A 24797-nucleotide genomic window follows, 5' to 3' on the forward strand; every position below is an offset into this window, starting at 1 on the left:
GCAATTTCAACGTAAAGAAATTGCAGTCTGCTGCAACAAAAAGAATAATTCTTTTAAACTAAGAGCAATAAAGACCTGTTTAAACCTGATTTTATCAAGTAATTGCATACAATAAATATCGCAGTAATACCCTAAAAAAACCTTGAATGCAGCAAACTCAGCTCCTCCAGTCCTTAAATGTGACATGCCTTCCATCTAAAACGCATTGTGAGCTGTTTTGAGATGTAAAACTAATGTGATCTCCCCTTGCCCCATCAGAAATGCATTCCTGCAGTTCTCACCATATATTAATAATTTACCTTGTAATGAAAAGCAAACAACAGTGTTGTGACCTTGTACTTCTTATAGTATGTTAAAAAATGTCATTGGTTTAAAAAGGTTTATACTTTTTTGTGGGTATATTTTTATATTAGTTCAACAAGAAATGTGTCTATTCCTTTTTTGTTGTGAAAAGACATTTATTTATTGGTGACACATGTGTAAGAGGAGCACAGGGTTAGTAATACATTTTGTACAGAAAAACATGGTGTATAGTCAGTCCTCAACTAGCAGTATGCTAAAATACATCTTGTTTTAATTAACATGCTAGACTATTAAATGAAAATAGTTAACTTCTGCCTCAATATGCTAAAATGAACCTTAAATTAAATAACATGCCAGATGATTTAAATAAAGAGTTTCCAAACTTTTTTCGGCCGCAGACCCCTTTACCAAAACCTTCTAAAACAGTCGACCTCGTAGTCATTTACTTTACTTACTCACATTAATACATTTGTACAGTACTCGATATTAAATATTTCGCTAGATATCAAACTTTTAATTTTAATCACTTGTAATTAATGATTGAAAAAGATAAAAGGACTACGGAATATGGCATTATCTTGTGCAACATTTACTATCGAAACCTGCACTAACGAAAATTAAAGCCAAAAAAATAAAAGCAGAGTTTTTTTTTTTACATTTTTGACATTTAGGAAGTAAATATGTAAATTCAAAATAAGTACAAATAGTCCACGCTATACTGTCTCCATTTCTTTTTTGGTTCAGTCATATTATTGGAAATAAAAACTTTTATTAACAAACAATTTTGAGAGCCCCGTGATAAAAAAAAAACAAAGTATGTACTTACTTGAAGCAGAAGATTTTTGTTCAAACTCGAATAAATAAACTGTGGCCTCTGATTTTCTTTTTCGTAGTACTGCTCCTCAATAAATAATTCAAAGTTCAAATCACAAAGAAGTACATGTCACTTTAAACGGACCAATTTATAGTGTTTTATGAAAGCATGACCGTACAAGACTGATAGATTCTGCTAATATCGAATATCCGTCGTCTCGTCCTACCGCGAGCAAGTGCGGACATGCAACGGTTTTTCATTTCCGCACTTGCTTAGATACGTTCGATAAGACAATGCACAGACATGTTTGTGCTGCATGTATTTTCATGCATTCTCACGTGTGACTCTTTTAATGACACAATTTACCTTTTTCGTTTGCAAGTTTGGTATGTAATGTGTTTTTATCAAAAAAGTTTTTTTTTTTTTTTATTATTTTGCTTCTTAATTAGGTACCTATTGGAATCATAGATATTTTGAAGTAACAAACAAATAGCAGTAGTAAAGGGGTCTATTTTTGCTGTCGTCGACCCCCAAATTTTTTTATTGAAACTATCAACCCCAGGGGGTCAATATCAACCACGTTGGGAACTCTTGATTTAAATGTTTTTATCTGAGCTTTATGATAGTTTTTACTTCCATTTTAAACCAAAATTGATCTCATTATTTATTTTGGTTATATACACTAGCCCTTAGACCTGCTTTAAGTGCCTTGACACTTCAAAATGTGACAACATGATCGGCGAGTAAAAATCACTTTACAACTGTTTAAACTATTGCATTTTAAAAATGCAAGTCCATATTTGTTTTTAATGAATCCTGTATGCTTAGGTTAATATTTTACACTATATTTTAAGTATAACGAAGTATAAGTATAACTAAGTATAACACTTGCATAAGTGTTGCATAAACATAATTATTTTTTCAATATAAATAACAAATGAGTCTTTGGTGTATCTTATTATGCAGTATTATATTTTTAGATAATTATGTGTTGCCATTGTGCAACTTATACCATATCTCACTAGTGAAATTTAGTTATTTTTAATTTGAATTTGTCTCAGATTTTTAAATGAAAGTAACCCATCTGTAGAACCTAACACATTTTTGATCTTCCTTTTCAGATTTTGGTACAAGTGAAAGAAGTATTGGCCAAACTTCCTAGTCTTGTAGAAATTACATTGAAAGAGGTATGTCTTAAGTATTGGTAAGAGTTGTTCAATATGACTATTTAAGTAATGTTAGATGGGTTCATTTTTTGCTAAGCAGTTTTAATTGCCACTTCATTTTGAAGAGCAGTCACTGCTCTTATTTTAATCTTCTCTTTTTGAACCCTTCAGATGTTTCTTGCCTTAAGTTGCATTGCTTCTGCTACACTCGTTTCCACACATTGTCCTCTGCTTGGTCTATTTCATAGCTCTACATAAAGCATTGTTAAGGTTTTTTATATTGTGGATAGATAGAACTGTTAGTCCCTAGGGGGATATTTGCCCTTTTACACAAACTCTTTAAATAAATACATAATGGTCTAAAAACCCACCAAAATGACAATGAAGAAAGAAAACGTCTGACTTGTCAGTCTCAGTTCAGTGAGGCACCGTACAGGTGTATTGCTTTTGGTATAAATGAGCTAAGTTTGTGTGTATTGACACACATCTGCTGAATAATTAGTTGTCTGAAACTCATCAGTGTTAGTGTGTCAGTCAGAGGATGTGCTGCATTGTTCAAAATGGCACTCTCCTGTGCTGCTACCTCCATGGGGACCACAGTGTGTCCCATAACTGAACCTACTCTTTTAATTAGCTTTTTAATTTGGTGGGCCACTCTTGAAGTGATGATACCAGCCTAATGAAACACAGAGTAGAAAATTGCACTGGCTATCACAGAGTTTTAGAAGATGTGAAGGGTGTCACTTCCTACATTAAAGGAACTCGGTCTCCTATGGAAGAAAAGCTGGGTCTATCCTTTCATATATAGTTCCTTTGTGTTCTGACACTAGTCCAACCTGTCACTGATGTGGACCCCAAGTACTTGTGGGAGTGGACCAACTCTACATTCACTCCCTGAATAGTGACCAGACATAGAGGAAGAAAGTCGATAACCAGTTCCTTGGTCTTGCTGATGTTAAGATGCAGACAGTTCCCTATACACCAAGACACAAAGGTCTCCTCCTGACTCCTCACCTCCATCTCAGCCCCCTTACCAATACGCCCATAAGTGCAGATATAGTTGGAAGTACAAAGATAAATCTTTCTCAGTCGAACTGAAAAGCACTTAATGAACATGCCTTGAATCACTTTGTAGATATTGTACATCCTTACCTGCTTCAAATTAAAGTAAAAATTTGGTGGTCTAAATCAATAACTTTAAATTATTAATACGTTTAATTCACAGCAAAAAAGTGGATATTTTTCTCCATTCCTGATTAGATTAAATTGATTTAATTGTGACCCTGCTGATCCAATTTAGCTCTAGCAGTAAATGGCACACTCCTCCTAATATGTGAACAGACAGAACAGGTCAAGTTTGTCAATCCTATTCACCCAATGCTCCTAAAATAATATCAAATTGAGTTTTGAGTGTCTGTAATGTCCTATTGTCTACCACACTAGTTTGGTAATTTTATTTTAATGTGTCTGTGCATGAAGAAGAGCTTTCTAACATTTGTGCAAAACTTATCATTCACAAGTTTCCAACTATGTCACAGTGGTCGTGTTGGCTGTTAATCGTAGCTGCTTCGATCTTCTCTCATAACTCTTACCCCTCCAGCCCTGGAATCAGCCTAGCTGCTGTTCTTTGGACTTTTTCTAGCCCTGCTATATCATGTTTTGTTGCTGGTACTTGAGAGAATATGAGAATGAGAATATCAGTGCCTGATCTGCATGATTAATGTGCCCATTCTTTATTGTTAATGTGACTTCCACATTTCCCCTGACATGAACATTTACAGTTGCCACATTGTGAGCAGTGCTTAGGGGGCAAATGTCTTGCTTGTCCTTGGACTCAGTCAGTTATTTTGCCTCTTTGTCACACAGCTGCCATCACACCACACTGAAGCTTAACATGACTGAATTTACTTGCCCTATTATGGTGGTTTAGTCGCCTAGTTCCACATCATGCATCAGCTTCACATTTTGTGTCAGTGTATGATGACCAATTCATATAGTCATCACTTTGACTTGAGCAATGATTCAGCTTCAGTTTAATGTAAAATTCTCTAAGTGTTTTCTATGCTGTTGGTTTTTTGCTCTGCACAGCTAATGAATTATTAATGAATTACCTTAGTGTGGCAAAACACATAGAAATAGTCTTGATTTATTTGCAGCATGATGGTATTTCATTCACTAGGTAGCAGCAGGATTCTGTCCCAAGTGTTATTTGGACTTGAAAATGTAAAGTGGATCATTACACATTATCTCGAGTCTGACTCATGGTTAAATGTAATTACATAGAATTCTGAGCCCAAGTCATGCTTGAGGTTAACGCCAAGGATGTCAGAAAAGTTCAGCATTAAGAATATAAAGCATCTTAACAACAGTGTAAAAAATAGTAGTAAAGTTATTGGTTTGCTGCAGGCCCCAGTCACTGATCTGTATTGCAAGAAAGTCAAAAAGAAGACTGACTCGATTCTGTCGTCATACTCTTTTTGTCTAAATTTCAGCTGTTGCCATCTGGCTGGAGATTTAGGTTCCCAAGGGTGAAGAGCAACAGATTTAACACTAGAATTACCAGAGCTTACGAAAAAACTTGTAGAGTCATCCCACCTTAAATCACTTCTCACCGCTCCGTCAGCGTCTTTTGTCCTTTAAATGTGTTGATAAGCAGCAAACAGTCTGCTATTACATCCCCCACCCCGCACAGTTTTCTCAGCTCAAGTCTGTTTACCTTCGTGTCAGTTGGTTGGAGTTGCATAGAGTAAGAAGTCAAGCAAAATCACACCTTTTATAAATACTATATTGTTATTTGGAACACATGCATTTCATCTGTGTCAGTTGGTTGGAGTTGGTTTAAGCAACAGACAGACAGACTTGAGCTGAGAAAACTGTGCGCCGGTGGGGGATGTGATAGCAGACTGCTTGCTGCTTATCAACACATTTAAAGGACAAAAGACGCTGATGGAGAGGTGCGAAACGTTTTAAGGTGAGACAGATCTACGAGTTTTTTCGTAAGCTCTGGTAATTCTAGTGTTAAGAGCCTATTCCCAGGGCTATAAGAATTTAGAACTCTGATACTTGTATGGATGCTGCTTAATTCTGAATTATTATTGTGTACTGTTAAGATTTGTACAAAGAAGTTTGTGTATATACAATAACACTGGTTGTCCTTTATTGTGTCTTGGACTATTTTAGATCGATATATAGTGTCTTTTCTGTCTGTCTAGTAGTGTCTTTATTCTATCTATCTATCAATCCTAGTAGTGCCTTTAGTCTAGCTATCCATCCCCATCGGTAAATTTGCCTTTATAACGATGCTCTTTAAGTAAATACATAGATAAATTAATATATATACACACGCAGTATGGTCTGAACACATGCTGGAATGACTAAAAGGGAAGAATATTAAAAACAGAGAAAACGTCTGACTTGACGGTCAGTTTTCTTGTATCTGTGTAACAATGCCTTATGTTTTGTACTTTCCTGCTGCAAACAAATAGTCTACCCATCCAGTCCTAGAGGTTTGTAATCAGGTTAACTGTTAAATAAATAGTCAAATGTTAACACTGAAATATTGTCACTTTTATATGTGTATTCAAATATGTATATTCTACAGTCATGATAATTTTGTCAAAACAATAAAAAGTAAAATAATTATAAAAGCTCAAGGGCATCCACATTGGAGTGATTTGTATGTCTCTCAACTGTCCCTTGGAGCACCTGGGCATTCCCCAGGACAGAAGGTGGACTGGACTGACCAGCCCAGTATATTGCTGCCATAACCCTCATCATGCTGAGCAGAGAAAAAATCATGATCATGACAATACAGGGTTTAAAAAAGAAAACTAACACCACCTTGCACTTTTAACTGCACGAAAACTTTTAATATTCTGCCTTCTCAGTTTTTATTAATTATTACAACCTTTCCTATGTTTGTCAGGCTGTGGTACTGTTCCTAAAAGCAAGCAAAACATTTTGAACATGTTCATTTCCGAATATCAACAAAAGTTTCATGCTAGCAAGTCAACAAATCAATAAATATCTTGTAATGCATTATTTTATGATGATACTTGACCCACCCACCCCCTTTCACTTAGAGCAGAAAGGCGCCATCTATCAGAGGCTGTTCATTTTTCATCATATTGCCCTAAGCCTCTGAATAAATAAGTTAACAGGTTGGATGGTCCCATGAGACTTATTTGCTTTACTAAAACAGATTTTTTGGTGTCTCATAATTCTTTAAAATTGATTGTAATATACTTGATTAAGATGCTTAATTTTTCACTTGTTTTGTGTTTCTAATGTGTATTGTTCTCTGTGATTGTGGTGTCTTTAAGTAAAGGTTAACTGATCATATAATCCAGTATTCAGACCAGGCATCCTGCCATAACTGAAAACCTATCATACGGCCACATTGACAGATTATTTTTTTCTCCAACAATAGACATAGAAATATGTACAATATATGTACATATCATTGTTATATACAGTATTTATGGAAGTATTACTGTGATAGGTTTAAAATTTCAACTTCTAGTTTTCAACAGTTGTTTAAGGCATCACCAAGCACAATTTGATTACTTTTAGACTGCTCTTTATATGTGTCAGTAAGCTAGTCTGTCCATGCATTAAAATAGTCATTTGTGGCTATGCGGGTTTGCTCCATGCTCCCATCTTGCTTCTGGGAGCCCTCAAACCCAACACCCAATGTCACTGATGAGCTAGACAGTGAGGCACAACAGTGAAGCAAGGGGATGGTGTAAAAAAGTGCTTTTATTTAAAGCCAACAAAACAAGTGTTCAAATTAAAGTACAGTGTATCAAAGTAAGTCATTAAATAAATAATCCATTAAAATGAGTAAATTAGTGGAGGTTAAAATCCATTAGAAAACAAATCCATTTTTAAAAAAAAAAAGCCATCCTTCTTCCGGTCACTCCTGCTCCTTGACTACACTCTCAGCAGGAGCGACCACTACCAACTGCCCTAGGTGTCGGCCTGCTCAGCTGCCTGCGAGCCTGTACTCGCTCATTCTCACTCTCTTGCACTGGCTTTCTTCTCCCCGCTTCCTACCTTCTCCTGCAACCTCTGTTCACTTTTCCCTTTTTTTTTTCCCCCTAGCCGCCTCGCACTTCTATTTATTATGGGGACGGGGATCAGATGTGGCAATTAGCAGCTCCCAGCGCCAATCACGAATGCGGACGACTCCTCACCTAACCACTTAACACTAGAATTACTAGAGTCTACATAAAAACCTCGTAGATCCGGCCCACCTTAAAACCGTTCTCACCTTTCTGCCACCGTCGTTTGTCTTCTAAATGTGCCAATTAAGACGAGCAGCCAGCTATTCCATCCACAACCATCGCAGAACGTTCACTAAGTTTTCCCAGCTCATGCCTTGTTTGATTATCTGGGAGTGACTGAACTGCTGGAGTTTTAGAGTGGAAATAATAGATCGTTATTTGAAACACATGCATTCATGTGTGTTCCGTTTATACAGTAATCTGTGTAAACACCTTGTTAAAACTGAAACTTTTTCATATTTTAGTAATAAATGTTACAAAAAGTAGGCATAAACTATAGAATGTGTGAAGCCTGATTTCCAAAGATCAAATAAACACATTCACAAAAGGTTCAAGGACAATACAACAGCTTGGCGTAGCAGTAAGATTTACATTTCGGAGTGCAGCCTGCTTACTGTCCCCCAGAGACCAGAGTTCGATTCCCCGCTGGGGCAAAAGTGTTACTTTTTTTCCTTTTTAGCCATAGCCACTCTGCCTGCCTGTGTCTTCTTTCTGCATGCTGGGGTGTTTTACTTTTTTTTTTCTCTTAAGTAAATCGTTAAGTGTAAAATGTCAATCGCGGTTATTTCTGTTGATTAATTCATGCTTTCATTCATTATAGCTAATACTGTTATCAAGTGGTCGCTATTTTTGCCTGTTGTATACAATCTATCTAGCGTCTTTACCTCCACTCTCACTGCCCGCTTGCCGGCGTGCGTGTGTCTATTGATATATGATTTAATGTATTTTCTTTTTAACCTCAAACAGACATAAAATTTATAAACTGAAATATACTTAGTTAATGAGATCGTTATATTTTCATGTGGGATACTCCTTTTAAAATATTATTTAACAATTGAGACTGCAATTAACATGATCAAGTATCCTTATAACTGTTCTTATTTTTAAGTTCTGTAAGACACACACTGTCAGACAGATCACTGAATAATGCACAGACAGAAGTTGATAGATAGATAGTTGTGAAAGACACTAGATGACAGGTGCTGCAGAAAGGCAAGCAGGCAGTGAGAGTACATTCACATGTGAAAGGCACTAGATAAATATGGATAGGTAGACAGAGAAGGCACTAGACAGATACATAACGATACTAGCTATATAGTAGTTTCGTTTTATGTATAATGTATTTTACAACTAGGAGAATTGTCACAAATAAATACATTAAATTATCAATCGACACACGCTGCACGCAGGCAAGCGGGCAGTGAGAGTGGAGGTAAAGACGCTAGATAGATTGTATACAACAGGCAAAAATAGCGACCACTTGATAACAGTATTAGCTATAATGAATGAAAGCATGAATTAATCAACAGAAATAAACACGATCAACATTTTAAACTTAACGATTTACTTAAGGAAAAAAAATAAAGTAAATCGCCCCAAGACGCAGAAAGCAGAGAATTGCAGAGCGGCCATGGTTAAAAAGAAAAAAAACACTTTCTCCCAGCGGGGAATCGAACTCGGGTCTCTGAGGCACGGTAAGCAGGCTGCGCTCTGAAATGCAAATCTAAGCGCTACGCCACAGAAGCCGTTGTATTGTCCTTGAACTTTTTGTGAAAGTGTTTATTTGATGTTTGGAAATCAGGCTTCATACAATCTATAGTTTATGCCTACATTTTGTAACATTTATTACTAAAATATAAAAAAGTTTCTGTTTTAACAATGTGTTTACACAGATTACTGTAGAAACGGAACACACATGAAAAGCATGTGTTCCAAATAACAATCTCTAAAACTCCAGCAGTTCAGTCACTCCCAGATAATCAAACAAGGCATTAGCTGGGAAAACTTAGTGAACGTTCTGCGACGGTGGGGGATGGAATAGCCGGCTAATTGCTGCTTATCTTAATCGGCAAATTTACAGGACAAAAGACGCTGGCGGAGAAGTGAGAACGGTTTTAAGGTGGGCCGGATCTACGAGTTTTTTCGTAGACTCTGGTAATTCTAGTGTTAAGTGAGGACCGTCTGCACCACACATCACCCCGGGAGCCTCTCCAGCCACACACCATTCCCCCTTTCTAAGCCGCGAGTGCGGCAATTATGTATTTATAAAGTGTCCTTTTTGACGTGAGCTGTGGACCCGCTACACCACATCACTCATTAGTGCAATAAAATGCTAGAACTCCTTTCATTTTTGATTGTGTTTGCAAACATAATGATTTTTAAACATTTTTGTGCATAGTTTGGAAAAAACTATACAACTGTTTTCATCAAAAAATGACTTTTTAATAAAATACCGGCTTACAGATAACATACTGCTGAAATCACAGCTTTATATAGGGAAATCATTTGCTCAACACGTCTAGACTTTTTGCTGTACTTTCTGACTTTTATCTTCAGGTACTTGTTTTATAAGGAAGACGTCAACATGCCCATGATCCCACCAATTAGATGTAATTGCCCATATGGCTGTCTGTGCGTCTGCAGTATCTCTAGCCGCATATAGTCGGTCATCTTTGGTGGTGAGTCTAGTTCCCTGACACCTTCCTCCTGTGGTGTCTTGCAAGATTTTGTTTTTGGCCCACTTTTTTTTCTGCTTATTCAAGCTCCTACATGGTTTTATGATTCTGTGGCATTACCTTACTTAACGTTCATAAGCGGTCGACATCCATGCCTTGCACGAAAATTATTTCATGATGCACTCTATCAGTAGAAAGCTCACCACCAACCTCAGTGTTATTACATGGGTTTCTGTGCATCTCTTACACCTACATACTATTATAATTAAGTACACTGGGTTTTTTGTGTTTGCTTTTTTTTTTATTTATAATCTTCAGCAAATCTATGAAATCCTGCGCCTCAGATCTACCATATATTCCATTTTTTCTTAAAGTAACTTTAGAGTCATTATTAACAGTCTGTGATTTCAATATCCTTTCTTGTCTACTTTCAAAACTTCATTCTGCCACCCTGATACAACTTCAAAATTTAACCTAATTCTACAAGATTGTCATTCCTTCACCCCCTTAGATAGGTTGTTATAGTTGTCTAGTAATAGGCTGTTTAAAAATGCCACTTCTCAAATCTAAGCTAAAACTGATGTAATACAGCAGTAATTCTGAACTGCCAGAAGAATATTGATAAATTATTAATTTAAAACATTTTTTAAGGGTCTGCTATTCTTGTCTAAATCTCTGTAGTATTTAATTTCCAGTATAAAAAGTGACACACCCCAAAGTCTTATAAAGGTGAAATATGCCAAAGCCTCAATATACAATACTCGCGCCCCTAGCAGAAGCAACGAGTGGGGTACACAGAGTGGTACTGACGAATATGGTATGTAGATGAGTGAAGGAGAGGTGTTCTGAACGGAAAAATGAGACATGGTCACATTAGCTACAGTATGTACAGTGAGTTGTGAAGTGGAAGGAGGGATGCTTGGAGAAGCTCAAGGAAGGTTTGGTTAGCAAGCAGTCTATGAAATGATCATGTACCTGGTAAATAAGTGATGTAGATGTTCTCATCTCTGATTGCATAGTTTCTTAATTCTGGAAGTGATGAATTATGATAGGCAGGCTCTGAGGTCATCCTCTACATGCAAACATGTCCTGTACTTGTCTTGATAGCAGTCATTGCTGACACTGAGGACTCATAAAACCAAGCTATATATAATTATCACCATTTTTTTTCTTTTTAAGCTTCATTTGGCTTGATTTTACTTGATGGTGTAGACGCATGATCCAAAAATCTTTCTGTTACTTAAAAGGATCCCCCAATCTAGCCCTCTAGCTTTATTGCAACTTGGCAAAACAGAGTCATGAGTGACTTACACTCATTTTGGCAGTATATACAAAATGAGTGATACAAAGCTTCACAATCATTTTTATTGGCTCAGAACATTATGGGTTTGGCTGGCGCAAGTGTAAACTTGTGTGCTTAAGCTCATGCTTGGTGCAGGGGGTCTTGGCATGTGTTTTAAAGGTCTCTCATTTAGATTACTGTTTTCTCCTTTAAAATCAGATGCATTGGGCAGAGTGGTGCAGGGTTACAGGTAGTCAAGATTCGATCGCCCATTGGAAAACAGTGTTTGTTTGGATATATTGACAGTGCATGCACACACGGCTGCACTGTCTGTAAAGGTTGTTCGTTCTTTTGATGCTTCATTGTTTTTTTTTAATGAAGGTCACTATTTTTCGCATTTTGATCAGATACCACTTGATGATTGTTTAAAATATGTGAAATGGAGAACAAAAGAGAAGAAGCTAACCCGACTGGTAGTACACAGAGTATACATGAAATTTATCAATTGCCTAACATTTTATTATTTTGTGTACCCCAATTTGAGAAACAGTGTTGTATTTGTCAGCATGCCTGTTTCATGCATGAAGTCCCTGTACAGTAAATGTTACTGTACTTGGCAGGAGATACTTTTATTCAGCTTGTATGTCATTAAATTCCTTTTGACTTGCAATATACACCCTTAAGGTAGGTGCGTAGTTCTCTTGTCTTTGTTTTTGTAGCTAGTGTAATGATAACCTTCATTGTTTCAAACAGTTGTCTACTGTTTGTCATTATTGGGTTATTTGGAGCAGGGATCTCCAACTGCAGTCCTGGGGCTTCATGTATAAACGGTGCATACGCACAAAAATGTTGCGTAAGAACCTTTCCATATTCAAATTGCGATGTATAAAACCTAAACTTGGTGTAACGCTATGCACATTTCCACGGTAGCTCATACCCAGGTGTACGCAAGTTCTGTGCTCGGTTTTGCAGACTGGCGGCACCCAGCGTCAAAGCAGTGCTACTGTTCCTGTGTGGTTACCTTTCTTTTTTAGATCCACATGCCTGACGCGTCTTTATAAATACACTGAAATTAATCGCATATTGTTTATTAGTGTAATGCATCTGATTGTAATTTACCTGTAACAATATAATGGTCCACAGAATGGTCAAACTACTCTAAATACCATAACTGCTTTAGCGTTGTTACTCTCACTGCGCCTTCTTCTTCTTCTTCTTCTTTCAGCTGCTCCCGTTAGGGGTTGCCACAGCGGATCATCTTTTTCCATATCACTCACACTGCACTACTCGGCGTATTTATATCACTGTATCTGAGTGGGGAATCACAGCAGCAGCTGATCGGAAAGAGAATTATCGGTATACAGCATCAAGCACATGCTGCCTCAGCCGTGCTGTCTATTGAACTGCTGTCATATGGCAAACGCTTCAGAGCCTTTCCTCGTGGTTCAGAAACAGTTTCATCCCTAGAACTATAAAGGCACTCAATCAGTCCAAGTGCTCCTTGTAGAACTTATAAGTACAATCATTTCACTGTAAACTTGCAATCTCATACTGATCTTTAAGGATTTTGACACTCTTGATATCCTTCTGCTGTGAAATATTCTGACTTGTCATTGTTTAAACACGTCTTAAACAACTATTATCATACACTGATAATTTCTGTATTATCTATATCTATTATTTATTATTTATTTATTATATTGCATATCTTACACATCAATATTGCTGCTACTTCTTTGTCCTATCTTTGCACAATGTCTTGTCTTGTTTGTGTTTTGTTAAATTTTAATTTTTAAATTTTAATTCTATTTTTAATTTATTATTTGCACATCATGTTGTTACACTGTGGACCCTGAGCTTCGCAATTTCGTCTACCTGTATACTTGTATATAGTTGAGATGACAATAAAGTTCACTTTGACTTTGAATATTGCACAACCTGAGCCACTTTATAAAGCGCGTATTTACATATGATGACGATATCATTTTTACGATGAAATGCAGCAAAATATGTTTATTATATTACACAGATAAAACTTTAACTTCATTTAAATAATCTACATTGTTAATAATTAAACATGTGAGGACATGGGGCGCAGCACTAGTGAGCCGCTGTTCCTGCCTCGCACTGTGTTCTTGCTGTTGCTGACGCAACACTGGAAGGATAGATGGATAGAGTAATTAAACACGTCCTATGAAGATATTTCAATGTTCCTTAGAAGTTTTGAAGAATCGGCGTTCTAAGCTTACAGATGGCTTAACGTCTATTACAGAGCTGATTGTGTGGCGATTGGGTATTTGGAGAAAGAAAAGTAAGGACAGGAATTAGAAGTTAGTACGTTTTGAAAGAGACAATACTGCTACAATAAACTATTTCATCAAAGGTCATGCATCTTGCATGAGGCATGAACAATCACTGCGCCACTGTTCTCCCATGTTTAATAACATGCTTTAACTCCTATCATCATGAAAATGATATCACATATACATCTCAGTATTTAAATTATTCAGAGAGCTGTGATGTTACGAAAGTATTGGATTCTGTGTCCTGTCAGAGGAAGAGAGAGCCCAGAAACACGTAGTGATTCACACACACAGAGCACATAAATGATCAAATACAAAAGAAAGCATTTAACGTGACACTTTAGTTACGATGGAATTTGTGAAACTAGTAAATTAAACTATTTTAAGATCAAGTTTATGATCTACTTTAATGACAAAATTAACTACGTGATTAAAGTGGAAATTTCGAGATTAAAGTTGATATTTCATGTTTTTTTTTCCACTGTGTGCCTTTTTTTTTCCCTCTGTACCCTAATAAGCTTTTATATGACACTCAGATGGTGGGCTGCGACCTGCCTTTTCACGGCGACTTTGAAATCTGACGACTTAATTTTTATTTCGGGCACTGTGCGACTTTGTGAACTTGCTTTTGAGTTTCTCCGACACGCTATGTCACTCGATCAACTTCCTTTTGTTGTTTGTACCACTGTTTAAACTAACAAATAGTAAGTTTTTCTTTGCCTCCACTTGGTATTCGCTGAAATTCTATATTCGTGCTTTTACCATTGCCTTTTCACAGAACACTGAGCTTAAGGGCTATTTATATTGATTTACATACTCAAAGAGGCGTAATCCTGGGAGGAGTTGGGGTGGGGCAGCAGGCGCGTGCACGTGCGTTAATTTTCACGTTGATTGGGATTTATGTAGCGGAAGAATGTGGAAGTTGGCGAACGCACAGATTTATGTATCTGGATTTTTCTGTGCGTACGCACATTCCCGCTTTTGTGCTTACACCATGTAATAGTGTGAGTTCTACACACGGTGTTATACATGAGGACCCTGGAGTACTACTGCGGCTGCAGGTTTTCATTTTAACCCTTTTCTTAAATAATTTTTGCCACTTATTAACTCTTTTAAGTTGCTGTTTAAGTCTGACCTTCATTTCTTTTTTTTTAATTAATTAGCAGCCAAACAATAATGACATTCAAAATGAGCCAACACATGACCAGCAACCAGTATCCATCATGCAATATCTGATAATAAAGATAGTTAAAGGTCTCATTTATGTTAATCTGTTCAGATCTACAAAAAACTTTTTTATAATATTCTTAAAAAAAAGAAAAATCAACTGTTTTGGAAATGCCTCCTGTGGCAGAATAAGAGCATCAAAAAGCCATAAATTAAATAACAGGTTTAGTCAACAACAAGAATTGGATTCTGATAGGAAGCTGGTTGGAGTGAAACTTCATTTCACATTTCTATTTGTCTGCCGGATAAGGAATAAATGAAGCAATTAATAGGACTGAATCTTTATATAAAAAAAAAAAAAAGTTTTAAAATAATTGGAAAAGATGTCCATAAACAGCAGAAATTCAACACTAATAATGAGTTGCAACGCATTCATTAGTAAATTGCCAAGAATATCAGTTAAAGTAGCTGTTAAATTAGCTGAAAAGTTTTTGTTTTCTGTTTTTTTTTTGTTTTTTTTATTTATTTGATTGGATATACTTTGTTAATCCCAGAGAAGAAATTGTCCTTTGACAGTCAGAATCCAGGGTCAGCCATAGTACAGCCCCTGAAGCAATTTTCAGATTAATGGCCTTGCTTAAGGGCCCAACAGAATCGGATCCCTTTTGGCAATAATGGGGTTTCCAGATACCAGCGCCGATCCATAGCCTCTGTGCAAAGAAATGGTTTTATATAAGATACTGGTAAATGGGGATGGGCAATGTGGGGAGTGCCAACATTTTTAAATATCCTGTTGATTTAAATTAAAAGCAGATCTGACATTTGAGTTTTGTTTAAATGTTTTCTTGGAGGATTCAAGTCTTGGTTACTTTCTATATGAGATTTGCATTTTCCCACCATGGCTGTGTTGGGGTATCATCCCACATGTTTTACGTTAATTGTTGACTTTATTTTGATATGTGTACCTTTTGAGTGTACCTTTCTAAGAATTGATGCTGGTTTTATTCCCAGCCTTCCCAGGACTGGGAACTCATGAGACCACATACTCCAAGGTGCATTTTTGAGAACAATTGGGAAGCTTTTTAAAGTAGAATCCTCTGGATGAATACCTTAATGTTGTGTTTAGAGCTGGGGAGATGTTTTATGCAAAGAACTGTTGGCAAGATTACTTTTTGTATTGATACTTGGTTTCTGTTCTTTTTTTTGTTTTGGTGGGTTTTTTGTTTTATTTTTTTAATTGGGGCTAGCAGATGTCTTTGAACAAGGATGGACAAAACACTCTGTTTATTTATAGCATATCTGAACAAATTAATTTGCTTGTTTATGCCACATTTCACATAAAATGTTAAATTTTATTACCAAATGTATTTTTAATGTGTATTACTTTAAGAACAATTGTATTGTTTTGTAACATTCTGTTTTGATAGTTACCATGTGTTGTATGTGATTTATATATTTGTTTATTTCCTCTTGGGTTGTAGGATACATTCCATCAGTATTTTTTTATTGATATAATTGACAGTTCTTTTGGGAGCAGCATTTCATATATGCTCTGAATCTATACTACCGATCAAAAGTTTTAGAACACCTCAGTTTTTCTTCAAATTTAATCAGTTGAAGGGTTTTAAAGTAATCAACAGAGGTTGGGACGCCTGTGCAAATTGTTTGCTTCCACTTGCAAGGCTTCGTTTACTTTCTGTTGCTGAAGAACATTTGTAGGTTGCAGCCTATTGCTTGTTCCCTGAAGAAGGCCCATTTGTAATATTCTATAATTTCCTTTTTTTCTGTTTTTGTTGACCTAAACTTTAAATGTAAAGTTTACTGCTGACTTTTTCACCATTTTAAGTCATTCATTACATTTCAACTGATTAAATTTGAAGAAAACCTGGAAAAACTGAGATGTTCTAAAACTTTTGACAAGTTTTTTTTTTTTTGATTTGCTGATAGTTTGTGTCTGTCCAGATGTTTCCAGGCGTGTGCTTGGAATTATAAGAGCAAAATCTTTAGTCCACTCTTTTTTTTATGTTGATGTCTGTTTCTTGCAGTCACCTCAACAGGATCTAAAACTGTTTAATAATCTGCTCCCCATTCAAACAGTGCATGAACAAACATTATTTTGTTTTATCTGTTTTTCCCCTTTAGGCAGACAAAATAACTATATGTGGTGACACACATGGCCAGTACTATGACTTGCTGAATATATTTGAATTAAATGACTTGCCTTCTGAGACCAACCCATATGTATCCTTTTTCATGGCATCATTCTTTTTTTTTTTCTATTAATATTCTTTCAGTTTTTGTTTTCCCTAAGATACATGATTTTACTTTGTATACTTGGGAAGCTTCAGAAAATTCACAGTGCAGTGGGGTAACCATTACAGTATTTAATGACTAAAAGGAATGGGCTAATCGGTAAAATAAAGCAGTGGCGTGCCGCAGCAAATGTTGGTGCAACTGATGTGCTGTCTCACGTGAATTGTCATCTTTTTATAAATCTTGTATTGAATCCATTTTAATATACAATATGCTATACTTAATTATCAAAAGTCAGTGCAAGTGTCTGAATCCCATGAATTGAATTGTGGAAAGGTGCAACGAAATAATAATGTCCCAGAAATTTAATTTGCCAAAACTGTGTACTGTATAAGAAAGTGTCGAGGAAAGCTGAGTGTGTTTTGTCAGACAGAATTTAGCCACGACTTTCAAACACTGAACCTTTGGGACCAAGTCAGAAGCTCAAAATCCACAAGTGTAGAAAATAATTGATTCAAATGTTTCTTCATTCTGCTGCTCCTAATACTGTCAGTAATCCTTATTTTAATATTTGGCCCCCTTACCTAACTTGTTGTTCCGAAAAATTTCATTCCAGGTAGTAAATGGCGGACGCTTTATTCTAGATTTAACTTTGTTACCTCCGTAGATTATGTAAAATATTAATGTACTCCAATTTACTATTTATTTGTACAAAGCTTGTTTTGCCTTTATTGTGATGTGCTGATGAACAGCATTTTCCCTTGGCTTAATATAAAATTGGAATTGAACTTAAATGAGATGCAAACTCTTTATCATGGATGCAGTTCTTTCTTAAAAGGGTTTGTTATTTCTTCACAGATTATATTTGAGCTGTTCGGTGCTCCAAGTATGCGGTTTGCTTTATCCCTTTTTTTCAGTGATCTTTAAGGTAGAAGCATAAACTTCCACAAACAACTTTAAGGAAAGATTCTACTTCCTAAAAAGAAAAGGTTTGTCATTAGACTCAAATGAAAAGAAAGCTGTACCAAGTCAGTTAAGAAGATAAACAAAAACACACGCAGAGTTTGTTTCTATCTGAGGTAATGCATTGTGACATCTGTTGATTTTAATCACAAGGGAGTCTGCTAACTGTTGAGCTTTCGCTCTTCGGCTGGTAGCCAACAGCCCATTTATTAAGATTTATGCCAGTATTTTCAGTCTCAAACAGAGGCACAATAGCTTATAGCCTGTTTGAATAGTGGAGTTGAACTTTATTTTTGTGGTTTAAACATTACACAGCATATGTACACATATTATATAAAATATACAGAGAGAGAGTCTCTTTTTTTTCCATTCATGTATAACAGCTTCATTTATTTGAATAATGGATGGATAGGTAGACCTTTTTTGTTCCAAGGGAGAAATTTAGTATTTTACAGAAGCTCTTTAAATAAAAACATCAACAGATAAATATATTTACGCACACACTATGGTCTGAACACTCACCACAATGACTAAAAAGGAAGAAAAAATTTGAAAAAAAGAAAAGACAACTTCTGACTTGGCAGTCACAGTGAGGCACTATACTGGCATATTGCTGATGGAATAAAGGAGATTCCATTGTGTTTCTGGCACACTTTTGCTGAACGATCAGTGTCCGTGTGTCAGAGGGAGGATGTACAGCATTGTTCATAATAGCAGTCAGTTTTGTTTCAGTTCTCCCCTTTGCTACCAACTCCAGGTGGTAGAAAGTGTGTCCAGTGATGGAGCCTGTCCTTTTCATTAGCTAGTTAATTTGGTGGGCCTCTCTTGAAGTGATATGACCAGCCCAGCCCACCACAGCGTTGAAAATTGTACTGGCCACCACAGAGTTGTAGAAGATGTGAAGGATGTCACTTTCCACATTAAAGGAATGCAGTGTCTGCCCTTCTCTAGTTCCTCCGTGTTCTGAGACCACTTCAACCTGTCATTGATGTGGACCCCCAAGTACTTGTACCAGTGCACTATTTCTACAACCACTCCCTGTATAGTGACCAGACCTAGAGGCTCTTTGGTGAGTTGAAAATCTATAACCAGTTCCTTGATTTTGCTGTTGGTAAAGTAAAAACACATCTCTTTGCAACAAGAAACAAAGTTCTCCACCTATACTCTGTCTCACCCCCTCATCAAAACATCCTGTAAGTGCAGAACCATCTGAGAATTTCTGCAAGTGACATGACCTGCTGTTATATTTGTAATTGGTTGTGTACAGAGTGAGGACAAAAGGAGACATGCCTGTTTCTTGTGGTGCTCCAGTGTTGCTCACACAGTCCTCAAGTCTTACAAACTGCGGTCTGCCTGACTGGTAGTCCATTATCAAGGATCTGTAGGCTCATCCACCTGCATATCTTCTTAAATAATTATGGCTGGATGGTACTGAGGGCGGCATTGAGGGTTTCCTTCAGGTACTCCACAGTCCAAAGACATGCAGGTTAGGTGCATTGGCGATTCTAAATTGTCCCTAGTGTGTGTCTGTGAGCACCCTGCGGTGGCCTGGCACCCCGTCCGGGGTTTGTTTCCTGCCTTCCGCCCTGTGTTTGGCTGGGTGGGTCCACCTGACCCACATGACCCTGTAGTTAGTATATAGCGGGTTGGATAATGGATGGATGGATAATCTTCACAGTGGTGCCAGCTTTGTCCAGGTGACAGTAGGCCTTGTGTTGCGACAGATATTTACATCTTCCACTCCAATCTTTGTCCAATAGGCAATCTGCAGTGGGTCCAGGTGGTCTACCGAAAGAGGACTCCTATAGTCCATTACCAGCCTCTCAAAGGTCACTGTGATATGAGATGTACTGTAAGTGCCACTGGTCTGTGAAGAGGTGCTTGCCTTCTTTAGAACAGGAGCAATGCAGGATGTTGTCCACAGCAGCGGCACTTTCTGGAGCCCTAGAGACCAACTGAACAGGTGACAGAGAACAGCACAACAATAAATAGCTCCTTAGATTTTCCACAAATGCCTGTTAGTTTGGTTAGGATATAGCGGGTTGGGTAATGACTGACTGCCTGTTAGTCTGATGGATTACTTTTTTCCCTTTCAAGCCTTGTAATTTGTTGTTTAATATATTTCTCAAGAGTTTTCCTTACCTTAGACATCAGTTATTTAATGGTGATTTTGTAGACAGAGGCTCTTTTTCTGTAGAAGTCATCCTCACCTTATTTGGGTTCAAGCTGCTATATCCTGATTGCTTCCATCTTTTGAGAGGTAAGAAAAAAAATATATTTATGCTTGTACTTGTATTCATTTGTGAATGTATACATTACTGGTTAAAAGCTTTGGAACACCCCCGTTTTTTCCAGTGTTCTTAATTGTAAAGTTAAGTAGTTCAAGTATAGTGAATAACCTGAAATGGCACAAAGGTGGGTGGTAGGCTGCCAGAGGTGTAAAACAAATTAGGTTAACAAAACTGGAAATATATTTTTCAGAATTATGCACAAAGGCTTTTTTTTTCTTCATGGAATAAGTAATAGGTTAACAACTTCTCTGCAGTAATGGAACTTAATTGAAGTGTTTCTGTTGGAGACATTGGAAAGAAAGGCAGAGTATTAGTGAGTACAGTTTCTTACACCACACCATCAAAAGGATCTTGGAAACTGGAGAGAACCCTGACATGAGCAGGTGTGGTAGACCTAAAGCCCCACGAGAATCAGAAGACCAGCTTCTCAGAGTCAGCAGCTCGGGTGATAGGTGCCTCACAGGACAACGGCTTCAAGCACAGCTTAATAGCTAAGCTGTACAATTTCCATATTTCCAATTGTTTGTGTTCCATGGTTTCATTTCAGAGTATGTTCAGACTGGTGATAGTTTGTGCCCCAAGCAAGCCTATTTTTCTTATTTTGCAATTTTAGCAATGGCTTTCTTTCTGCCACTCTAACCTGCAGCTTGGAGTCTTCTCCTCGCGGTTCAAAGTGACACTTGCTTACTTCGAACACTGTCCTATGTGATGGCTGTCACACAAGGTGTTGTCTTTTACAAATTAATCTTTTTATTCTGTTATGGCCTTGGGTCTGCCAGGTCTGTTCCTGTTAGAGTTTTTTCCACTTTCCAAGTTCCTTTTGCTGTTGTAGGAAACTTTACACACCGACACATTGGGTTCCTTTGTGGTTTCTCTAAAGAAAAGACCTACCATTTTTAGGCGTAGGTCTTCCTTTGCTAATTGCTATTTTCTTGCCATTATGATGATAATACATATTGCATTACTGTCCAAGTAATACTTCAGAGGGTATAGGAAAACAGTTTGATCCAACATTTATAAGACAGAAGGGTCTGTTAGTAATCAACAAAATTTGGGACACCTGTAGGAATTGTTTGTATCAAGTTTCAAGGTCTCATTGTCTTCCATTTCTGTTATAAGTTGTTAATCTATTACTTGTTCCCTAAAAAAGGCATTTGTTCTAACTATAAATTATATTTTTCAGTTTTTTAAACCTTTGACAACTTACCTCTCACCTTTGTACCATTTTATGTTGTTCACTATACTTGAACTGCTTAAACTTCAACTAATCTGTAAAAATAGGTTTGTTCTAAAACTTTTCACTGGTAGTACATATCTTATCAAACTGCTGTGAAAAAACCTCGGTTATTAGAGTCTTAAGCCATTGTTATAAATGATCTCCAACATGGACTTCCTTTATTTACACCAACTGGTGGAGTACCACATGTTCTTGTTAATGCAACATGGCACACTGAATAAATCTAATAGAGCATGTCTTTTCAATATGTTGAGAACAAGACAATGTAACAACAGTCAATGGAAACCAAGATCACCAACCCTTTGAGGGCTTGATTCAAATCACACCAAAATTCAAAGTCAAAAATTGAATTCACAGGCTGATCCAACTTGTGTGAATTTCTTAATGGCATCTCATAATGTAACTCAGTAGTGTACATGTTTAGTTTTTCTCCCAACGATGTCTGGACATGCTCCTGATGAGATAGCAGATAGTTTCCTGGGGGGATCTCCTCCCAAAATTGGATCAGGGCATCCGTGAGCTTCTGGACAGTCTGTGGCGTTACTTGGCAGTGTTGGATGCACTGATACATAACATCCTAGAGGTTTTCAATTGTAGTCAGGTCTGGGGAACATGCAGGCCAGTTAATGGCATCAATACCTTCATCATCTAGGAACTGCCTACGCACTCTGGCCATGTGAGGGTGGTCATTGTCCTGCACCAAGAGGAACCCAGGGCTCACTGCAACAGCATAAGGTCTGACTGAGGATGTCATCCCGGTATCTAACAGCTTGCAGGGTACCATTACCTGGCATATGGAGGTCTGTGCACCCCTTCAAGTATATGCCTCCCCAGACCATCACTTGATAACATTCACCACAGCATCTCCAGTTGTTTTCATCATTTAGTCATTCCTGTGTGGTATAACATTCATACAGGTATAAATTTAAGCAAGAGACTTTTTTTTCCCTGTGTTTGATTTCCATCCCAATGATAATGATAGTCCCCCACAACCAGTTAAATCAGGTTAAATAATGGATGGATATATTACTTGAAAACAAGGCATGCAGTTAAACAAACACATTTGATTTATTGTATCATTTACCTAAAGGTCAAGAGTAATGTGGCTACATACTGAGTGCTTCAGATTTTAAGTCCCAAATGATATACATCCACTATTCACTAGAAAAAAAAATTCAGTGATTTACAATGACATTCAGTGGGTCGGAAGGAATTGAAACAAAGCCCTGTTCATTCATTGTATTGGCCCTCCAAACTGGAAAGGGAACAGCAGCCATCCCAGTCACAATGCATATCCATCTCTGCTCTCCATCGTAGTGTGTATTTGAAATCGTATGGTTAGTGAAGTGAAGAAGGGTCACATTTTATAATAGAAATAGTTGTCATGGTGTCCCCACTTTCTCAATTGATTTAAATAATAATCGATTTCAAGTATTAGATGGCTGCAGTTGAACCTGTGAAATTTTCCTGTATACATTTTATATAAGATTTCAGAAGCTGCATTGCTGAACAGAATACGACGGTTAATGTACTAGCTCCTGATTATTTACTTGTGCATCTTTTTTTTTATATAATTGCATAATGTGTAGTAGTTTAGAGCTTTTTAATGTATTTTCATACTGTAGCTTAAAATGCTATGCAAGTAATCCAGTCTCTTTCTGATTTTCTTTCTTTCTGTTGCTCTCTGTAGGGAATCATGAAACTGACAACATGAATCAAATGTATGGATTTGAAGGAGAAGTAAAGGCCAAATATACTCCACAAATGTTTGAATTGTTCAGTGAAGTCTTCCAGTGGTTGCCTTTGGCACAGTGCATTAATGGCAAAGTGCTTGTAAGTTAAAAAGTATACAATTGTTTAAAGCAAAGGTTTTCAAACTGTAGGCGGTGCCAGGGCAGGCCTGATGAGGTTGACACTCTTCATAAACAAAATCAATTCCAGTTTTAAAGACCATTTTAAATTATCTTGCTGTGTTTTTAAGTAAATAAACCCAATGTTCTTCAGTTGTTGCATCCTTGACAGTACTTTATCCTTTCAACAACAACAACATTTATTTATATAGCACATTTTCATACAAACAGTAGCTCAAAGTGCTTTACATATTAAAGAATAGAAAAATGAAAGACATAATTATAAAAAATAAATCAACATTAACATCGAATAAGAGTAAGGTTCAATGGCCAGGGGGGAACAGAAAAAACAAAAACTCCAGACGGCTGGAGAAAAATAAAATCTGTAGGGATTCCAGACCATGATACCGCCCAGTCCCCTCTGGGCATTCTACCTAACATAAATGAAACAGTCCTCTTTGGATTTAGGATTCTCACGGAAGGGCTTGATGATGATGATGGTCACGTAGACTTCTTCCTTTTAATCCGTCCATCATTGTTGGAGCATCATGAAGCTTTGAATAGGTGGAGGTGGCGCAGGCCACCACCACAAAGAAACCGGAAAAAGAAACAGAAAAGAGAGTAGGGGTCAGTACCGATTTTAGAGCCACCATGAATAGTTGTTATGATGAATTGAACATACAGAGTATCAGGATTAAGTTAAATTACGATTAAAATGAAGTTATAAAAAGGCCATGTTAAAGTAATGTGTTTTCAGCAGTGTTTTAAAGTGCTCTACTGTATCAGCCTGGCGAATTCCTATTGGCAGGCTATTCCAGATTTTAGGTGCATAACAGCAGAAGGCAGCCTCACCACTTCTTTTAAGTTTTGTTCTTGGAATTCTAAGGAGACACTCATTTGAGGATCTGAGGTTACGATTTGGAATATAAGGTGTCAGACATTCCGATATATAAAATGGGGCGAGATTATTTAAGGCTTTATAAACCATAAGCAGAATTTTAAAGTCAATTCTGAATGACACAGGTAACCAGTGTAGTGACGCTAAGACTGGTGTGATGTGTTCTGATTTTCTTTTCCTAGTTAGGATTCTAGCAGCTGCATTCTGCACTAGTTGCAAACGATTTATATCTTTTTGGGTAGTCCTGAGAGGAGTGCGTTACAGTAATCTAGTCGACTGAAAACAAGCGTGTGAACTAATTTCTCAGCATCTTTCAGTGATATAAGAGGTCTAACTTTACTTATGTTTCTTAAGTGAAAAATGCTGTCCTAATGATCTGATTAATATGTGATTTAAAATTCAGATTACAGTCAACAATCACCCCTAAGCTTTTTACCTCCGTCTTGACTTTTAATCCTAATGTATCCAGTTTATTTCTAATAGCCTCATTGTATCCATTATTGCTGATCACTAAAATTTCAGTTTTCTC

General features: G+C 37.0%; 1 protein-coding gene across 1 annotated transcript in view; it reads left to right on the forward strand.

Annotated features, from left to right (window-relative positions):
• ppp5c (protein phosphatase 5, catalytic subunit) overlaps nt 1-24797 on the forward strand; it is a 62054-nt gene that overhangs the window by 20335 nt on the left and 16922 nt on the right. The window contains exons 5-8 of the mRNA XM_039768033.1: nt 2239-2304; nt 16919-17017; nt 20147-20252; nt 23211-23353. Coding sequence (XP_039623967.1) covers nt 2239-2304; nt 16919-17017; nt 20147-20252; nt 23211-23353 — 414 coding nt within the window. The remainder of the gene's footprint in view (nt 1-2238; nt 2305-16918; nt 17018-20146; nt 20253-23210; nt 23354-24797) is intronic.

This window comes from Polypterus senegalus, chromosome 11, assembly GCF_016835505.1.
Source record: "Polypterus senegalus isolate Bchr_013 chromosome 11, ASM1683550v1, whole genome shotgun sequence".
Lineage (NCBI taxonomy): Eukaryota > Metazoa > Chordata > Cladistia > Polypteriformes > Polypteridae > Polypterus > Polypterus senegalus.